The 19,342-nt window shown below is 45.8% G+C and overlaps 8 protein-coding genes across 8 annotated transcripts; 4 read left to right on the forward strand and 4 right to left on the reverse strand.

Annotated features, from left to right (window-relative positions):
- Window positions 1-668: 668 nt before the first annotated feature.
- On the reverse strand, window positions 669-2,021 carry F5Y00DRAFT_227859 (alpha/beta-hydrolase). Its single transcript, XM_048006548.1, has one exon. It carries the CDS (start codon window positions 1,913-1,915, stop codon window positions 971-973), a length of 945 nt encoding a protein of 314 aa, XP_047868266.1. The 5' UTR covers window positions 1,916-2,021; the 3' UTR covers window positions 669-970.
- A 1,805-nt stretch (window positions 2,022-3,826) lies between these two features.
- Window positions 3,827-5,930, forward strand: F5Y00DRAFT_227864 (MFS general substrate transporter). The gene is made up of 4 exons (XM_048006549.1): window positions 3,827-4,219; window positions 4,299-4,677; window positions 4,731-4,808; window positions 4,872-5,930. Exons 1-4 carry the CDS (start codon window positions 3,990-3,992, stop codon window positions 5,691-5,693), a joined length of 1,509 nt encoding a protein of 502 aa, XP_047868267.1. The 5' UTR covers window positions 3,827-3,989; the 3' UTR covers window positions 5,694-5,930.
- Window positions 5,931-6,645: 715 nt separating this feature from the next.
- On the forward strand, window positions 6,646-7,791 carry F5Y00DRAFT_258746 (nitrilase; the record flags this gene model as incomplete). The annotated part of the gene is made up of 1 exon (XM_048010756.1): window positions 6,646-7,791. One exon carries the CDS (start codon window positions 6,646-6,648, stop codon window positions 7,789-7,791), a length of 1,146 nt encoding a protein of 381 aa, XP_047868268.1.
- A 28-nt stretch (window positions 7,792-7,819) lies between these two features.
- On the reverse strand, window positions 7,820-9,937 carry F5Y00DRAFT_227868 (tryptophanyl-tRNA synthetase). Its single transcript, XM_048006550.1, has 7 exons — window positions 9,477-9,937; window positions 9,333-9,418; window positions 9,211-9,260; window positions 8,933-9,152; window positions 8,419-8,848; window positions 8,314-8,367; window positions 7,820-8,262 (listed from the first exon to the last, which is right to left on the reverse strand). Exons 1-7 carry the CDS (start codon window positions 9,780-9,782, stop codon window positions 7,960-7,962), a joined length of 1,449 nt encoding a protein of 482 aa, XP_047868269.1. The 5' UTR covers window positions 9,783-9,937; the 3' UTR covers window positions 7,820-7,959.
- A 195-nt stretch (window positions 9,938-10,132) lies between these two features.
- Window positions 10,133-11,429, forward strand: F5Y00DRAFT_227870 (Sm-like ribonucleoprotein). Its single transcript, XM_048006551.1, has 3 exons — window positions 10,133-10,422; window positions 10,499-10,628; window positions 10,685-11,429. Exons 1-3 carry the CDS (start codon window positions 10,314-10,316, stop codon window positions 10,791-10,793), a joined length of 348 nt encoding a protein of 115 aa, XP_047868270.1. The 5' UTR covers window positions 10,133-10,313; the 3' UTR covers window positions 10,794-11,429.
- Window positions 11,430-11,456: 27 nt separating this feature from the next.
- Window positions 11,457-12,496, reverse strand: F5Y00DRAFT_227871 (uncharacterized protein). Its single transcript, XM_048006552.1, has 4 exons — window positions 12,377-12,496; window positions 12,184-12,315; window positions 11,902-12,085; window positions 11,457-11,816 (listed from the first exon to the last, which is right to left on the reverse strand). The coding sequence occupies exons 1-4, from the start codon at window positions 12,387-12,389 to the stop codon at window positions 11,780-11,782; spliced, it is 366 nt and encodes a 121-aa protein (XP_047868271.1). The 5' UTR covers window positions 12,390-12,496; the 3' UTR covers window positions 11,457-11,779.
- A 1,315-nt stretch (window positions 12,497-13,811) lies between these two features.
- F5Y00DRAFT_258750 (tRNA synthetases class I (C) catalytic domain-containing protein) lies at window positions 13,812-16,353 on the reverse strand (the record flags this gene model as incomplete). Its single annotated transcript, XM_048010757.1, has 3 exons — window positions 13,812-14,861; window positions 14,912-16,054; window positions 16,114-16,353. The coding sequence occupies 3 exons, from the start codon at window positions 16,351-16,353 to the stop codon at window positions 13,812-13,814; spliced, it is 2,433 nt and encodes an 810-aa protein (XP_047868272.1).
- Window positions 16,354-16,744: 391 nt separating this feature from the next.
- F5Y00DRAFT_227874 (tRNA methyltransferase complex GCD14 subunit) lies at window positions 16,745-18,819 on the forward strand. Its single transcript, XM_048006553.1, has one exon. It carries the CDS (start codon window positions 17,103-17,105, stop codon window positions 18,627-18,629), a length of 1,527 nt encoding a protein of 508 aa, XP_047868273.1. The 5' UTR covers window positions 16,745-17,102; the 3' UTR covers window positions 18,630-18,819.
- Window positions 18,820-19,342: the final 523 nt, after the last annotated feature.

Genomic DNA, 19,342 nt, shown 5'->3' on the forward strand with positions numbered 1-19,342 from the left:
CCCGCCCCCCCCCCCCCCCCCCCCCCCCCCCCCCCCCCCCCCCCCCCCCCGCCCCCCCCCCCCCCCCCCCCCCCCCCAGTCTAGCTATTTCAGTTTCTATACTCTATGCTTACGGGGGAGCGATGTGATGTGGGTGATATATTAAAATTGGATTAGAAAAGTGTTTAATGTATGAAAAAAATATATAAAAGCAAGAAAAAGGACTAGTCCGCGGGTGAGCGTTGGTAAGGCGGTGCTCACACCTTATTATAACCCCAGGGAGGAAATATACCTAGGTAGCTATACGAACCGTTATGTTTACTTATAACCATAACCATCTCCTCTAAAATTTGGCACAATCTTTGGTCGCGTAGGTGAGCGAACAGGTTCACCTTCACCACCAATCGTAAGTCCCATGCTGGGAGGTAGTCAGCACTTGGAAGTTCTACATTAGCAATAAGCATGGCAATTAACTAAGGAAAAGGCCAATCAATGAAAAGACGCTACGAGGCTGAAAATTACGGAAGTTAAAAAAACGTTGCGTTAACACGTAAAATACTAGCTGCGCTTTTACATAGGTAACTGTCAGATTAGTCAGCGCTGTCAGGTGACTTGAAATCTCTGATTTCCCTGTAATTACTCGCGTTCCACGCGTTCTCACGATCTTAGACACTCATAACAACATACTATGTACAATAAGATCATCAGTAATTACATCCATATTGCCCTGAATCATCACTTAGGTAATCGTGCGTACCGATTGTTTGATACATACTTGCCAACCCCGCTATTCATGCAATTATACCGAATATACTGCCCGACTAGCCTTGCTCTTAATAAAATATAGGAGAGTTGATTGTTAATATCACAGACGCTTTTGATGCTTGAAATTCTTAATAAACAATCCGTAAACCATCTTGCGCCATTATTCCCGTTGCTTTAGGTGGTTTTCTCTATTAATACCTATATACAGTTATAAGATGCCTATACATTAGATAACGAGTCCCTTTTCGCACTCGAAAACGGCATCATTATTTTCTTCCAACGCATTCACAATTAATCTCCAGACACTCTTATCCCACATGAGTCCTGCATGTCCAACTTTGTCCTCGGGACAAGTATCCTGAACGATAACGTTAGTTGCCCCTTCCTCGTCAATCCTGCTGACATCCGGCGATACCAGCGTATCCGAATTGGACATGATAACTGTCACTTTGTTTCCGGGCTGCACTATCTTGCCGGCATTCTTGAAGTCGTTGTATATCCCGCCATCGGTTGCCATGTCTTCGCAGGCTGGGCATCCTAGCGCGTCCACGACCTTCTTAGCGAGGGCGCGAGTGAAATTCCCGCCGATATACCATAGATCGGTGAAGCCGAAGTACTTCGCACCATGAATAGCCGGTCCCAACGCGACCACGTGCTCCACGATATCCGAGATACCATCTTGTGTCATTGGTACGTATATGGCTTGAACACCACCCTCGGAGTGACCAACAATATCGACCTTTTCCGCGCCGGTTTTATCCTTAACTTCTTTCACAAAGCTAGCGATATCTTTTGCCGATTCTGACATTGGTCTAAGACCACCAATCCAAGGTACCAAACTCCAGGCACCGTAAGTCTCAGAGAATGTGCAGTAACCGCGCCTGTTGAGTTCCCATTGAAGCATGTTCAGGTCGACTTGGCGGTTTGCCGAGAGCCCATGGAGCAGGACGACGGGATTCCGGTCGCTTTTGCAGTCGAAGTTGTTTTCAGGTGCGCCGTATAATTCGCTAAATCTTAGGATATCCGGCGTATCGGTATCAAAGCCCAGACCGCGCCGGCCGAGATCCCGAACATCATCATTATTAATCCGGGATGCGCTCGGGAGAGCGTTCGCGCCCAGCGACAAAAGAGACTGGGCTAATAAAAGACCACTTAATTTTATAGACGGCATGATGGATATTTAGATGTGTATGGAATTATTCGCACACTGGTTAGGTCTACTCTAGTATTCAGACAGCAATACGTTCTTATATAAGTACGCTATCATTAAATCCGCCAATGAATGCTTCCATCCTTATTTTCTCCTTGAAATTAAAATAAAATAGCAAACTGACAGTTTAGGAAATTCCACTTCCTCTCGCTTTACCGAATGCGTAAGGAGTGTTGGGATCACCCTTACCTTTTTCGCCATGCCGCAATCCTTCGGTAGGGGACACACTTTACATATAGTAACTGCGTATGTATGCTGTAGGCTCGGTATCCTCCGCAAGCCACTCGTCGCCTGAAACGGATAGACCGACGGTCGTATATGTTTCAGACGGCAATGTATGCGATTGGCTATCTACCGAGACGTCAGACGGATGTACCTTTAAATCGTCCATTGCAACGTTAGCCGCAACCTTCCTCCGAGGGACTAGCGTATGTCTTTTCCTCTTATTAACATGGCATTGGTAACGTGAATGGGTTCTAGAATCTGATGGCTCAACTATAATCTATAGAACCTAGTTCCCGGGCCTCATCTACAGTATTATACATCCCTTGCTTTAATCTACTAAAGTTTGCCTCAAACAATCAATTACCTATCCTGAGCTCAAAGTCTTAACATCTAGCCGGGAGGGAGCCACTCCGATTATGAATAATACTTTGGGCACATGGGCCACTACGAAGAAAAGCAAATGTAAAGATTCTATTAATGCCATATAAGAAGAACTACCAACACCAGAAATTGTTAGTTATATATAATACAGACGTCTAATTGTCTAAGTGAAAACAAGCTGCTGTGCCGTAGATAAATTTAACAACAAGCTATCCTAAAATGCGCCTGTTAGCCGTTTCACTTTCCGTCTGCCAAGTCAAGAGGAAGCAACGTACAGGAAAATAAAAATGAAACGCGTTGCCCATTCTCAAATTGGGTTGACTGAATCCTAATCCAAATGGATAATAAACGTACTAAATCTCACTATGAGTATCGCCAAAACTATGGTTATAGTGTTCTGCTACTGCAAGGGATAGGGGCTCAGTCCTCAAGTTTTTGCAGTCCAGAAGCGAGCGTTGGCTTGCTGTCTAGCCCCTCACTGAAATAATAAGTTTAAAGCCATGGTGTAACCAGATATATTTCGTAGCGTCTTATGAGGATATGCCGCTACATACTAGATATTAGGTATATGGACGGGTATCTTATAGCTTATATTTGCCTATTCCACGCGAGAAGTGGTGGCTGCTAAAATGAATAAATACCTCTTAAGATACTAGGTACCTACAGGTAATACCTACCTAGCAGAAAAGGGGGGGAAAGGGGGGGCTCAGGTCACTATGCATAATTTATACGCACTTAAACTATGCGACGGTCGAAGTTCAAAGGTGGTAAACATCTGTTATCGCATTAGTATATACAACTAGAAGTAATCAATTGTTTGAGTTCATATGGTATGACTTTTAGTCTTAGGTAGTTATCCCTACCTAACTTAGAAAGAGTATTTTTACTAAACTATAAAGGGGTAACTTACCCAAGATTAAAGCTTACGCTCGATCTCAAAATCATATCTAACAATCATAACTGCAAACGTCATATAATATATTACGCTGCCTCTAGCGGATATCACAAATACTTTAGTTAGGTAATCTTTTCAAACTTAAACTGAGGACCGACTCAGTGTAGATTGAGAGCTGAAGCAGGTTGACGTGGTACGCTGGTGCGCTCACCCTCCGACCATCCGAGCTGATGCTCCGATCTGTATAGACGGCCTCACGAGAAGAAACGGACGGAGGATCGGGTTCGCCCGCTATCTCATGATACTTGTTCGGGCTTAAATTATTCGAGATACTTCTCTATAGATTCCTTTCCTTTTCGAGCGTTATATAAGTATTCTAAGCATAGGTATCAGTCTGATTTTTGAATAGTATCCTCTGTACTCTATTAATCCACATACTATTTTTTAATTCAGCCATATAAACCCTACGTCCCCAAAGCCGCTGTTTATTTGCCTATCCCTTTTCCTCTTAAACGTGGCTAAATACGATTTATCATGTCCGACCAAGACGGTCAAAAGTCCGAGCATGGAGGATCCCTAACAGGTAGGCCTTCTAGCGACAGCAAAGGAGACATTGAACAGGCTAGAAGTCTGGCGGAAAAGCCACCTTATGACCCGAATATTGTCGATTGGGATGGTCCCAATGATCCAGTAAATCCTCTTAATTGGCCAACATGGAAGAAGGGCCTCCATGTTGCGTATGTCAGTCTATTCGTCCTCTTCGCGTAAGTAATTTCTCGTCTCCTCTTCTGTGTACAGATAAGTAGTATATTGACCTTAGCATTATTCCTAACTCGCTCCTAGGAACTTAGCTTCGACTATGTTCGCTCCCGGCGCAGCAGAACTGGCCCAAGAATTCCACATCACCAGCTCCGTGCTTGCCACTTTCACGGTCAGCATCTACGTCCTAGGCTTCATGATAGGGCCTCTATTCCTCGCGCCGCTCTCCGAGCTGTACGGCCGCCTCATCATCTACCATGTCTGTAACTTAATATACCTCGCCTTTACGCTTGGATGCGCCCTTAGCAAGAATACCGCAATGTTCCTCGTTTTCCGATTTTTCGCCGGTTGCGCATCCTCGGGGCCTATGACAATAGGAGGCGGCACTATAGCCGATGTGACGCGGCAGGAGAATCGGGGCAAGGCCATGGCAATGTTCGTCATTGGGCCACTTCTAGGACCTGTATGTACACACTTGATACCAAAACCTAATGAGTTGTTACTAATAACGCATAGTCAATTGGGCCCATCATCGGTGGATTTGTAGCTCAAGATATCGGTTGGCGTTGGACATTTTGGATTATTCTTATTGCGGTAAGCTAGCCTAGGTACTCCATAATCATATATTCATGGCCTAATAAAGCTGTCTATTCGTAGTCCGGTGCCCTCGGCCTAGCTTCTCTTACGTTCTTGAGAGAGACCAACGCCACAGTTCTACTTCAGCGAAAGACCGAGCGTCTCCGGAGGGAAACGGGAAATACGGAGCTTACTTCCAAATTGGATTTGAAGCTATCCCCTCGCGAACTTCTTACACGATCCATTGTACGTCCAGTGAAGATGGCTATCTTCTCACCTGTTACCCTGCTGTTATCCCTTTACGGTGGCGTGCTGTTTGGGTTCGTGTTTCTCCTCTTTACTACGTTCCCGGCTATATTCAAAGATCAATACGGATTCAGCCCTAGCACTGCTGGTTTGGCGTATCTAGGCCTTGGGATAGGGATGCTATGCGGTCTATTCCTATTCACAATCATGAGTGATAAGCTGCTCGGTCAGAAAGGGGGCAATACACCCGCTAAACCGGAGCAACGACTCATTCTGATGAAATGGTTTGCGCCTATTACACCCATCGGATGCTTCATATATGGGTGGACCGCGTACTATAAAACTCATTGGATATTTCCTGAGATCGGGACCTTCATCATCGGAGTCGGGAGCCTCTTTGTTATCCTACCCTCCCAAACCTATCTAGTTGATGCTTTTGGGCCTCAAGCCGCAGCTTCAGCAATGGCTGCTAACGTCGTCATTCGTGCCCCCTTCGGAGCCTTCCTTACTTTTATTGCTCCGCCGCTTTACGCAAAACTAGGGCTAGGATGGGGCAATAGTGTCTTGGGCTTTATTTGTCTAGCCTTTACTCCAGTGCCATGGCTATTCTACCATTACGGAGAATACCTAAGAACACGCTTCGCGGTCAAATTATAATACTTTCTAAAGCTCAGATTCACGGAATTTTGCTTGCGAAAAAAGCATCGAATCATCATTTGATAGCAAGCGTTCGTTATGCATCGCACCATCTATTTCGTGCTAACTCTCACCCTTAACACTCCATTTTCTCTAAAACTTTAGAGTTTACTTAGAACAGAGATTTAGAATTATCGATGTCCTATTACATAGAACTAGGTAATTATTTAATTATATTATAGAAATAAAAGATAAAGCTATTTAAGATGGATTTTAGGTATTTAAGTTAAACGAGTGGGAGATGTACATGTCTTAAGGCGTCATATCCTTGAAAATAAAATAGGTAATAAAAAGGGGTAAAATCGACATCCTACTATTAGAACAAAAACCAACCCTGACTTCTATCTAAGGCTTCAATATTCAAATTTTCACATTAGATGCCACATACATAGTCCATTAATCGGGTTTATAAGTCGTTGCTTGGATGTTACATGAAACCGCGATATTTCCCAAGGTACCGGATGTGAGTATCCGCCTCAGCAAGAATATATTCATATTAACAAACAAAATGGCACATCAATTCTCTCTATATAGCCCGGAAATAACGCCAACCAAACATATAAAGATACGAACCCTCGGTATTTAATCCAAAAACCCGGCTATAGGTCAACATCATGCGATTCCCCTCATGCCTCCGCGCCGTTGCGCGCAAGTTTTCACCAATGAGCAAATCCCGGGGTGCCGAGTTCAGAGCCCGAAGCAATCGGTTATTAGAAGCACTTTGTCACAATGATTGTAATATAAGTTGTATTGGGTAAGTTCTACATAAGAGGGAGGATCTAGTAGGATCCAGTATTTATATACATGCGGGTACCCGTCAATATGAGGAGAAAGCGATACCTCATATAAATAAAGAAATTAAGCGCCGATGTTTGAAAGCTCTCCTTCGGAAACCAAATGCTCATCAGTAGCAATGGGCAACGAAACCAGTTCAACGCGGATCGCAGCATGTCATGTCTCGCCGGTCTTCCTGTCCGCCAAGGACACGACCCTTAAGGCGATATCGCTGATCCAAGAAGCCGCGGGGAATAAGGCGAATCTCGTGGTATTCCCCGAGTCGTATATCCCCGCGTTCCCTGTCTGGAGCGCGCTGCGTGTTCCGACCGAGAACCATGCCTTCTTCCAGCGTATGGTGACAGAGTCCATCTACGCCGACGGCGAAGAAGTAGACGCAATCCGCGCAGCAGCCAAGCAATTCGGCGTGCTCGTCAGTCTCGGATTCTCCGAAAAGGTCCGCTACAGCAGCGCCACGCTATTTAACTCGAACGTGCTCATCGGAGCCGACGGCGAGATCCTAGTTCATCATCGGAAGCTCATGCCCACCTTCTACGAAAAGCTTACCTGGGCTCCGGGAGACGGGCACGGCCTTCAAGTTGCCGAGACGAAGTTTGGCAAGGTCGGAGTGCTGATCTGCGGGGAAAATACAAATCCGCTGGCCTTGTACACCATGACGGCGCAGGGCGAGCAGATCCATATCAGTACCTGGCCTGCGGTGTGGCCTACGCGGTTACCACATGGTGATACACGATCAACCCACGTCGTAGAGAGCAGTAAAATCGACGCCCAACCTCGCCGTTTAACTATCGCCCCCGGAGTAGACTACGACAACGTCGGTGCAAACAGAACACGCGCCGCAGCGCACTGTTTCGAAGCGAAATGTTTCGGTGTGCTCTGCGCCGGCGTCCTCGGCGAAGATGCCATCGCATCCATCGCATTGTCTTTAGCATTGTCTTCAGCAGTGTCTTCATCCAGTTCTAGCGAGCAAGAGGTAGTAAGATCCTCAGTAGCGCAGGGACTGGAGCGCTTACCAAGAGGCGCTACAATGTTTCTTGATACGACGGGGACCCTACTTCCCGGCTTCACGTTGAACCCCAAGACTTCAGAAAAGGTGCAGGTGGATTTCCTTCAGAAGGAGGAAGGCATCCTATATGCCGATGTTGACTTGGAGGATTGTGTAGAGGGGAAACAGTACCACGATATTGCGGGTGGGTATCAAAGGTTGGATGTCTTTGAGCTTAAAGTTGATCGTAGGCGGAGACAGCCGGTTATATTTGAATAACTGTTGCGGTTGTACAGAATTACCTAGCCGAGTCATAAACTATCATCTTCATTAATAGATGCTTAGGTACCTAACCTTGGGCAGATGGTCGAGAGAGTCACATAACCCTCATAAAATAGAGGGAGGTCTAATATACACTTCTTGAAAGTTGATTCATGTTGACTAGAGTTACGCGGCGGCCTTTGCAGCTTCCTTTTCCGCAGCCTTAGCAGCCTTCTTCGCAGCTATCTGTTTCTCCTTTTCTAACTTCTTCAACTGGTTTTTCGTCAGCTTACCTTCTCCGTCTTGACCTTCGGGCTTTGTCTCTGCCGCTTCTACAACGGGGATAGTTCTCTGCGCTCTGGGATTACCTCTCCACGTCAATGGTCGCACAGACATGAATAATTTGACAGTCTCTTCCGTTACCTTCGCTCTCCGCTCTTGGAAGGCGGCGACGTAGTCCTGGAGATACTTGATACATATTGCTTTGAGCTAGGGGAAAAGTTAGCGAATTAATACCCATGTAGAGGCAATAATACATACTTCTCCAGTTAGAAGCTTGCCTTCCCTATAATCCTGTCCAATTTTTGCTAGTTCCTAGATATTTATTAGTATTGGAAGTAAATAGGGGTAGAAGTGATAACATACTTCATCATCATCCATGAAAAACTGCAGATACTGGTAGGAAACATCTATGTCGGGATTCCCGCCCTTCTCCCTTTGCTCTTCCGCGCTAACTTGGCCACCGGAGAAAGCATATTTGTTGACCTTATCCTTGATTTGTTTAGGAGTATCCTTCATGAAGATGGCAGAAGAATCGATGCTGGCAGACATTTTCGAGCCCGGGCCCTGTAGGGCGTCGAGGAACCGGGAATGGATTAAAGAAGGTTTGGCGTATTTTAGCCTGGCAGCGCAATCTCTAGTCAACCGGAAATAGGGGTCTTGGTCGATAGCGCAGGGAATGAGACATGGGATACTCGCGGTCTTCTTTTCGTCGTCACCAAATATGTGCGGAAAGGTAGTCGCGAATGCAGTAGCACCCTGTATACTGGTGAAGTGAATCTTCCCGATATTCGAGCTATGCTGATGTTAGTTGATGGTTGTCACGTGTGCACAAATAGAATAGCTCAATGAGGTGACGGAATAAATAATGAGAACATACCTTTCGTCGAAACCAAACGTAGCTTTTGCTTGGTTGTAGGTAACTAGTTTGGCGAATCGAGTGACATTTTTATAGAAAGCCCCGCCCATGAATTCGTAGTCGGAGAAAATGAAGGTCTTGTTAGGGTCAAAGCCTATGGCGATGATGTCCTGACAGTTGGTTCGCGAGTAACCAATGACTTCCTCAACTGTCCTCTTTTCTGAGAAGAGAAACTTTTCGTCTATTTAAACGATGCTATTAGCCATCGTAGTCAGTTAAGACGGTATAAAAATACGAACCATCCGTAAGCATGATAACCAGGGGCACATCAAATACATCCTGTAACCACCTAGAACAACTTGGTCAGCCTACTTCTCTTTATATGTTATATAATTAAATTAAGTTCCGGATATATACTAACTTGCAGAAGTCGAAGATCTGTGTATGTCCGATGTGCATGCTGTCGCTACTAGGACCACGACCAGTGTATAAGAAGAAAGGTTCACCCTAAAGACCATTACTTAGATATAGCCAATAACTAATTGTCTGTCTTTTCAAGCTATACCTTCTCGTAACGATCCAATATTATACCGAGGTCGCGTTCGCTAAAGACGATTTGGCGTCGCAAGAAGCGATGAGGCTTGTGACCGGTAACCCTTTCGAATCTCTCTAGTATCTCCTTGTCGATCAACTTGGTGCCAAACTCCTCCACTAACTTCTTATAGTCGATCGCCTTAACTTTACCATCCTCACCAACCTCGCCAGCCACATTCCAAGGGTCAACTGTCTGCTTTGACGGATGAGAAGTCGGAACATTAGGATCCGCAGCAGACGGGACCTCTTTGGTCGGTGCCTCGAGCTCTGAAGCCATGTTTAATGTTTGAGTTAATTCGTCAGTCTTGGGTATCAATAAGAACTCCAAGCCAGCTTAGAGCCCTTCAATTGGAAAATGTGGCAGGAGTAATCAGCTTCTCAAGTAGAAGGACAACTGGAGGATTACGGCGTCGCAACAGCCAGTGAGTCAAATGGAGGGGCAATCTCCGTAACTTTTTTGGAGGGGCAAGTACCTAAGTACCGATATACGCAGGGTTCCAACTTCCAACTTGCCAAGAGAAAAAAGGTGAGCAAAAATGGATTCGGTGAGATGCGCAGAGTGGGTCTAAGTCAAGCCACATACCGGAGCGGAAAATCCGACCTCCCACCTCAAGCTCCAGCATCCAGCCTCAGCAATCCATTCGATTGCTTCGGTTTCCAATTGTCCATGTATCAATAATACACATACATACACAATACCTTTAAAGCGCCGCGAACCGTACATACCTAACGAACTTCGACCGCGCCCTATCGTCGTCTCTAGTTACAGAAGGCCTTCTGCAACTACTCTCCTTCCAATTTAAGCAAGATGACGTCGACAATCGGCATTCCCATCAAGCTTCTCAACGAGGCGCAAGGTCATATCGTGACCTTGGAGATTACCTCGGGCCAGACGTATCGCGGCAAGCTACTCGAAGGTAAACTCGCGTTTTATTTTGCTAATACAACTTTTCACGGGGAGCCCTCGAAGCTAACTAACTTCTCTACGCGTAGCCGAGGACAACATGAACGTACAACTCAAGGACATCACGGTCACGGCGCGCGACGGACGAGTAAGCCACTTGGATCAGGTGTATATCCGCGGCAGCCACGTGCGATTCTTTATCGTACCCGACATGTTGAAGTATGCACCACGCGTTTTAGGAAGAAGCAATTTTGGATAACTAACAGTCACCGTAGGAATGCCCCTATGTTCCGAAGTCGCAACGCGAGAGGTCGTGGTGTCGGTCTGGCCAGAGGACGAGCGACCGTTAGTAGAGCAAGAGCGAGCGGACGCGGAGGACGATGAGCATGTGCGGATCAGGAAGCTGGCCGTGTCAATAATCACCGGCGTTTTTAAAAACAGATGGGAAAAGTCTGAGATACCAATGTGCCAGCCAGTTATCGGGTGCTACTGGATACCGCGGTGGATGGCGTTGTTTACTTAGGTACACTGCTGGCAAAGGAATAGCTGGAGGATACGGGGCTATATTTAGGGGCTCGTCCTCTTCCACTCTCAAGTAGGCAACCTGACGCTTGCTCGTTTTCAACTCCCTGCTGAACACTACATAGCCGGTGTCACCGTCTGGAGGGATGCCATTGCGATAGATTGAGCTGACAAATATGGGCGGGAAACGAAGATAATTACCGTCAGCACTTGGCGTATGTAAATTTTCAGAGATAATGAATTCACAGGTGGCATTATTTGATTGCGGAAACAGGCATGAATATTGATCTAGGACAGACTTTTGAAAAGTTCAGACCAACATATAGGTAGGGGACCTTGAAGACCTGACTTTGAGTTCTCGGGACTGATATAGATATATGTGTGCTCAAGGGTTTGCTGTGAGGTACAATACAAGGTACCTTAATGAGAACACGTATATAAGCCAGGCTCTTCCTTCATTCATATAAACTCAATCAGTCAATCAAGCTCCATATACAGCACATATACCGCTCTTTTAGTCATTGGGGGCATAGCTGTTGAAATAAAATAAAAATTTCGGCAATTCCTTGCTTGATCAGAAACTAGTCGTTACTCTAGCAGGGAGCTACTCTAGGTATCTAAGGTAAATAGAACAATTCTAGAATAAAAACACTTATCATGAGCGAAGACTACAGCACTCCTTACGCTCAATCACCTTTGCGCAGATAAACATACCTTTCATCTCATCACAACTACTCGGCAAGTCTTTTATTCATATTGATTTCATTCCATTCATTCATTCATTCATAGCTACCATCTAGCTACCGATTCCCAGTGCCCGCACACGAACCGAGATAGAATTCTCAGATCTAGTAGTCCATCGAGGGGTGGCGGCTGCTGTTGTTACTGCGTAGCCCAAAAATCAGCATTATATTCTTCCTATTTAGGTATACTTGACGAAAAGAGGTATCAACCGAGACTAGGTACTTACGGGTCATACTGGTCCTGGCCGCCGTACTGCTGGTCATACAACTCCTCGGCTTGCCTCTTAGCGTGGTGCTTGGCCTTCTCGCGGTCTACAAAGTCCAGACCCTTCGTCTCGATGAGCTTGTCGACCTCGGCGCCTGCGATGCCGGCAAGGAGTTCCTTCGCGAAGGCGTGGTCGACTGCCTTGCCTGCAAGCGAGGATATGTCAGCTACCTAATTATTACTAACTAGTGTATTTATTCCAAGCGCCAAGTATAGTCGCTCGATGTTGTGGTAGCAAGCATACCTTCTTTGCGTTGACGGTCCTCGAAGAGCTTCATGGCCTCGAAGGAGGCAGCACCACCTATGAACTCGTGGGACAGCTTCGACTCGTGAGGCTGGCCGTCGTAGACCTCGTCGCGGGCGTTCTTAGCGTCGTCTAATTGTAATTAGCTTCACAACACATAGCGGTGGGTAATCCATCTTAGCGCTGAACATACCAAATCCGAACATGTTTGCTAGTTTATAACGATAAAAAAAAAAGTCGTTAAGATGGTTTGTTCGTCTTGTTTATTCGTCAAAATTGTTAAGTTGTCTTTGTTAAGAACCAAAAATTCAAAAGAATACAGATGAAACATGCTTATATAGGTAATCTAGGTAGGTACCTAATGGAGCAGCTTCCTCATACATAGGCTACCTCATTACGAGCTTAGTTAGCAATGACATCTTCATGTGGATCGGGGACGCTGCTGAAACCTGATCGGCTGGACCGGCACGCGCATTAGGGGCCGTAACAGGTAAGAGACAGAACTAAACAAGTTAAGTACGACTCCTCTGCCTCTGTTGTAGCAAATACGGGGGTATGCCGGTATAACGGAAAGGCGGAGTAGGCTGCCTCTGGTCATTCCTGCGATGTGATTTGCGCGTATTCCATCATGGCCAGATAATATGTCACACCTCATATCTGCATACCGCCAAGGATAGTAACATCTTACAAAGCTCCTATTTCATGCATTTTGGAAAATAATAGCTTTCAAGTGTACATAGTACCTATATAGCCAGTACCTAATAGCCTTCAATTCCAAAGCAGACGCATATTGCTGAGTAAGGCGATGTATGTTCAAATATCTCTACTAAAGCCCATAGGTTCTGCAGAGAGATATCGAATAATTATCCTAACCCCTCTTCCGCCGATAAATAACTGTAGAGTTATCGTAATCGACCTCGGGCTTACCTTAGGTAGGTAGATAGCACATGCTCACTTCACCTAAACCCATTGGACGCAGGGATGAAGCCTGAAACAGTTTATATATCGTAACCAACGCAAGACTCGCTATCCGACAAGGTCACAATTTCAAGAAACCCTCAGGGTTGACGGTGGACCGAGTTAGTATCCAACTTGCGAGGGTTGGAATCACTGGATCATGTCCTTTGCGTATCGAAACGGGGCCTCGTAATCCAGCCACCATTGACATCATGCTCGTTTCGTCGTCAAGCTGTTACCCGCCCAACTTACGTACGATTATTATGCCGTAAGAGGTGGGCTCGAGAAGGCTAGCGCCGGATCGAGAGATGCTGAATTTACTTGCAACTAACCTAGGACGTACGATGTAACTTGGAAGCACATGTGTGGTTGAAAGAGACAGGGTTGCCAAGCTAGGGTGCCAAGCCGATACCCGGCTTGGCAAAGCTTGTTCACAACTGCTGGGTCAAGCAAGTCAGGGGTTTGGACGTGGGGGATCTAGCTCGTTTATTGGTTGATTCTGAGATCATCTAGCCTCCATGAGTGAGGGAAACAAGGATAGATGATGAACCGAACTTGTTTCACGATTGTAGAAAGAATATATGACAGTTATAGGTAATAGCACAACGCAAAAACTGGTATCTTTTAATCCCTTCTGTCTAGGTACCTAAGATAGATAGATCGCTCATGACTTATGCTGCACCCCCTCCAAACTTAGCCTTGTATTCGCCGTGTGCCTTCTTTTGCCTGTCCCAATCCTTCTTTAACTTTTTCAATTGGCTCTTAGCAACTTCACTGCCGTCCTTCATCTTCGTAGGCAATCCTTCAGCATCCCATTCGCTATACCGATCGTCGCTCTTAAACATTTCCTCTGGCGCCACTTTTGCCTTTTCCCATTTTTCTTCTTCGGCTTTTTCTCTGGCAATTCTTGCTTCTTCCTTCGCACGTGCTTTCTCCGCTTCCTTGGCTGCCTTTTCCTCTCTTGCTGCGATTAACTCGGCCGCGGGAACAAATTTGATCAACGATGGCTGATCCGGCCGATCGTCTAAGTAGACTCCGAGATTAGTGAGATCAAAATCTCGCACTCGGTCGCTCAAGGTCAGGATTGACTTCTTCACTTCCGGTGATGCTGTCGGGGCTAGACGCCGGAGCTCATCACGTAACTTGGCCACTGCTCGTAGATATGGCAATGCCAATTGTTCTGGGTCTCTAGTTCCAGCACTGGCTAAAGATTCAAACTCCGGATCCGGTGATTGAGAGAGAAGGTTGGTGATAGTTTCAGAGGAAGAAAGCTTCAGAGCCCGCACGTCAGAATAGACAGTCTCATATACAGTCTTATATGGCTGCACGGTCGTTGCCGGGTCTTGGTTAGTCGCTGCGGCGGCAGAAACCCAGCCGAGACCTTCATAAGGAGGGCTCGCATTCGCGTCGAGACCAAGGATTCCAACTATCTTGGTAATCCACCTTGCAATTGCTTCAACTGCTGGTAGGTCCACATCGGACTTTTGGGTGTTAATATGAACGTTGGCTTTTCTAATGACTTCCGCTATTGCCCGTAAGACTTGTGGCGTGTCAAAAGAGTTAGTAAAGGCTTCCTCGACGTCCGTCTTAGCTTGTTCTAAATCGGCTCGCAAGCCTTCTTGAGATTTATCATTAATCGAGAGTGCCTTCACACCGCCATCCACAGTCGTCGAAGAGCCCGCTGCCTCAGCTAGAAGCGATTTTGTGTTTGTGAAAAAGTTCTGTTGGCATTAGTAGGCATTTGCAATCGAGGAACTAGTAGGCAGCTTACATTTACCAGGCTTTCCCAGCTGTCGGCTTGAGTTCTCATATCCGGCGATATTTCAACACCGTCATTCCATCTGCCGAGAAGGAAAACTATGCGCATTGACCGTGCTGTATATGTTGATGCCAGCGCGTCCTTGATTGTCTGGAAATTCTTGAGGGATTTGGACATTTTCGACCCGGAAATCGATAAGTGGCCCATGTGCAGGAAGTAGTTGACCCAGGTATGCTCATGACCGTGTTCGCAGAAATACGCCTCGCTTTGAGCCAGTTCATTGTCGTGATGTGGGAATGCCAGATCGATACCACCACTATGGAGGTCCATACGTGAACCTAGGACATCGGACGCCATTACTGAGCATTCGATATGCCACCCTGGCCGTCCGTTGCCCCATTTGCTTGGCCAGTACGGTTCACCTGGCTTGGACTTCTTCCATAGTGCAAAATCGCCGGCACCCTTCTTCCCGCCCAGGCTCTTGGATAAGGAGCCCTCGCCTTCTTCTTGCAGTGCCTTGTCATTACGACTATCCGGTCGTAATCTCGCATACGTATTTCCCGCCTTCTCGAACGCTGCAATGTCGAAGTAGACGGATCCCTCAGCCTCGTACGCATAACCCTTTTCGACAATCTTCTCGACGAATTTGGCAATCTGGGGCACATACTCGGTAACTCGCGTAACTACATCGGGGCGGAGCACGTTTAGAGCATCCATATCGTCAGTAAATTCGCCTTCCATAAACCTGGTTAGATCAGTAAAGATTGACTGATCGCTCGTATCAATGGTTTCCTTGTATAGGGAATCCAGATATGGCAGCAAGATCTCGTCTGCACCTCCGAACACCTGGTTGCCACCGATAGCGATGACGGCGGTGGTCATATTGCTTATGTGCATCTTCAGCTTTGCCTCGGCGTCTCCTGGCTTGCCTTCTCCTGTCAGAGTGCCTCCTGCTAATACATTTCCATACGCTGCGTCTCTTCGCGGAATATAATTGTTGACATCCAGCTCACCCTCGCCTTCGAGAAGCTTAGGGAGGTTGCTCTTCGCATATGCTCGGAACGCAGCTTTCGCTAATTCTATCGTCTCGGCATCTGTGTAGTTCTTTTGTTTCTCGAGATCGAGCAAGCGTTGTCTTCGGGCTTTTATTATAATCTTTTATATAATTAGCTATATAAGTATACCCTTAATAAATACCCAGGTAGTATCCGTACCTTATCATCTACATCTGTAAAGTTCATAACGAACTTGACGTCGAATCCAAAGTAGTGCAATAGGATGCGTCGTATGATATCGGTCGAGACATAATTGCGCGCATGACCTAAATGGCTCTGGTCGTAGACGGTCGGACCGCAGGCATACCAGGAAACTTTTCCCTTCTCGATTGGAACAAAAGGTACTGGCGCTCCTGGTTTTAGAGAGTTATGAACCCGGATCGTGGAAGTGGAAGACATGGTGGGGTGTGTCGCAAAACCTCTACGAGGTAAGTATTGGATTGCACGAGTATTAAATAGATGCCACCTAGATACTCTAAAGAAGAGGAAGTTCATTAAGACAAATAGACATGAGAGTATCCAGGAAGTAAAAGGGGGGGGACTTGTTATAAATAATTTGGAGTCAGCTACTAATGTAAAAGACAGGTATTTTTGAGTCACAGAGACAATGTCGCAATTTGGGTTGGCACCGCAGAAAAGTAGTACATGCCACAATGCCTCAGCTAAATTAGTACCTTCCTTTAGGAGATAACATTGAAAGTATATAAGCAGTTACACGTAATTAAAACCTAGTCAATTTAAGCTACATTCTAAAATACAATTCGACTAGGACCTACTAAACAAAAATTAATTCTCAGACTCAACTTTGAGTCTCCTCAACTTTTGTTGAAGTTAGGAACATTATTGTTTATACGCAGTACATGCAGCCTTGAAGATTATCGGGATTCTAGGTTCCGCTACCCCTCTATCTTATACCGTGAAGTATGTAGATAACGTTATCGATTACCAAAAGTGCCCCTCCATCCGTTGTTCTCTCAGCCTTACCCAGGCTTTTTTTTTCTTAGCCTCGAAACTCATCAGATACCTATATTCAATACTTCCTCTGCCATGCATAGACGCGGCCTTAACACCTCATTTTTGTCAATTGAGAGCTAGTTTCTACTACACACTCGAAACTACCTAAAATATATTAATTAATATTTATTAATATGTCGGCTGTCTCACCATTTCTCGACCCTGGTCCTCGGACGACACAGAATACATTGGTTCTAGCTCATCTATCTCGAGATAGCATCCAGCCCATTTACTTAAAAGATACTTCTGGTACAGCCGATGGATATGTTGAAGGTCCAGTTTTGAATACACGATTTGGCTCATTTCCACATTCAACTTTACTCGATAAGCCTTGGGGTTCGCAGATACGTGCCTCAGTTGTAGACACAGGTTCTAGAGGTAGAAAGCTGAAGCTTCAACGTGAAGGTGAAGAGCTAGATAATAGCGTAGAGGACGTCGTATCAAGCACAGCGGCAGCCAAAGATGTCAAGACGGCACCGAGTGGCTTCATACACATTCTACCTCCTACCCCTGAGTTATGGACAACGAGTTTACCACATCGAACTCAAGTAGTATATACGCCTGACTACAGCTACATTCTCCACCGGATCCGCGCCCGTCCCGGTATGAAGATAATTGAGGCCGGGGCAGGGAGCGGAAGTTTTACGCACGCTTCCGCTAGGGCCGTTTACAACGGTTACCCCAAAGACGCACACGATATAAAGGGCAAAGTTTTCAGTTTCGAGTTTAACCACGATCGATATCAGAAGATGCAAAAGGAAATCGAGGATCATCGCTTAGATGGAATCGTTCAGATTACCCACAGAGATGTTTATAATGACGGCTTTCTGGTCGACGGCGAAAGTCCCGGAGCTGAATGTGTCTTCCTCGACCTACCAGCACCTTGGAAAGCACTTCCCCATCTTGCGAGAAGTAGACCAACACCATCTCAACTCTCAAGCAGCGGGCTAGACAGTCTTGAAGACACTGGATCCGAATGGAAATCCCCGCTTCGTCCGGATCGGACTGCCTATCTTTGCACCTTCTCCCCGTGCATTGAACAGGTTACTAGGACCATTGATGTCATGCGCCGCCTGGGTTGGATGGAAATCGAAATGGTCGAAGTTGCACATAGGAGGATAAATGTCATGCGAGAGCGGATTGGTTTAAACTTACCTGCGGGGGATCGAGGCGCGAGCCAGACAGCAGCGAACGTTGCAGAGGCTCTGGCCAAGTTACAGGAAGTCGAAGGTCGAGTTAAGACTTTTCGCGGTCAATCCCGTGATGAGGATGTTGAGATGGGTGAAGATGACGTGGCGACGGCCGATGGCAATCCTATCGACGGCAGTAAAACATCTATACTAGGCAATGAGTCCGAAAGTGTTCAATCACACAAACCCTGGATGACAGGGAGAGTGATTCATCGGACAGAACCCGAGATCAAGACGCATACTTCATACCTCGTCTTCGCACTACTGCCGCAGGAATGGACAGAAGCGCAGGAGGCAGCAGCTTTTGAAAACTGGCCATGCGGAAAGGAAAGCAAGGTCATCGGAAAATTAGATAAGGAAGCACGAAAACAAGAGAAGCGAGAATTACTCCAGGGAAAGAAGAGAAAGAAGGATACTGATAGCAGGTCCGAAGCTGAGCGCCCTTTACCAAAGAAGAGTAAGACGCCATAGGTGGAAAACTTAAGATACATAGGTGTAGATATGGCATATGATACCCCGGCCTATATGGTCATTCAATCAATCTGATAAGGACTCGTACTTGTCTCAATATCTAGGTATTATGTATAGATCTCCAGCCACAAGATCTTGTATACTCTATAGATTAAAACCTTGTAAAAATATTATCAAATAACTAATTGACATTAAACACTATACGACGTTTTGTATGATATCTTGGAAATATCACGACAGCCACGGTAAGTTAAAAGAACTTAATAAATAGATATTTCAGGCATCTGAGACAAATATAACATGGAAGTTATATAAGCTTGGCTTTTAGGTCCTTGCGATATCCGTTTCATCAGGCGGCTTGATCATACAAAGCAGTATTTCAACAAAAACATCTGAAAGGGGCAAGCTGGTATGTAATTGGAAATTGGAAAGTTTTGTTGGAAAGTTTTGTTTTTTTTTAATTCGCATTTCCCAATAAAGATTAATGTTAAAACTTTCCTAAGTTAAATTCGGTCTATAAGGTGATCGGATTTCCGTAAACTCACAATAGCCTCAATATCTTACTTATTGCGCTATACTTGGAATCTAAAACCAAAACCATCGGCTTTGGTTTTTAACATATTTAATTGAAAAGTTTCGCCGGCAAAACTTTCCAATTAGCACAACTTATTGTGCTACACGGCATTTTTAGTATGTGCCAAGATATCCAACCT

The sequence above is a fragment of the Daldinia vernicosa genome (genome assembly GCF_022497035.1).
Source record: "Daldinia vernicosa strain CBS 139.73 unplaced genomic scaffold F5Y00scaffold_7, whole genome shotgun sequence".
In the NCBI taxonomy this organism is placed as follows: domain Eukaryota; kingdom Fungi; phylum Ascomycota; class Sordariomycetes; order Xylariales; family Hypoxylaceae; genus Daldinia; species Daldinia vernicosa.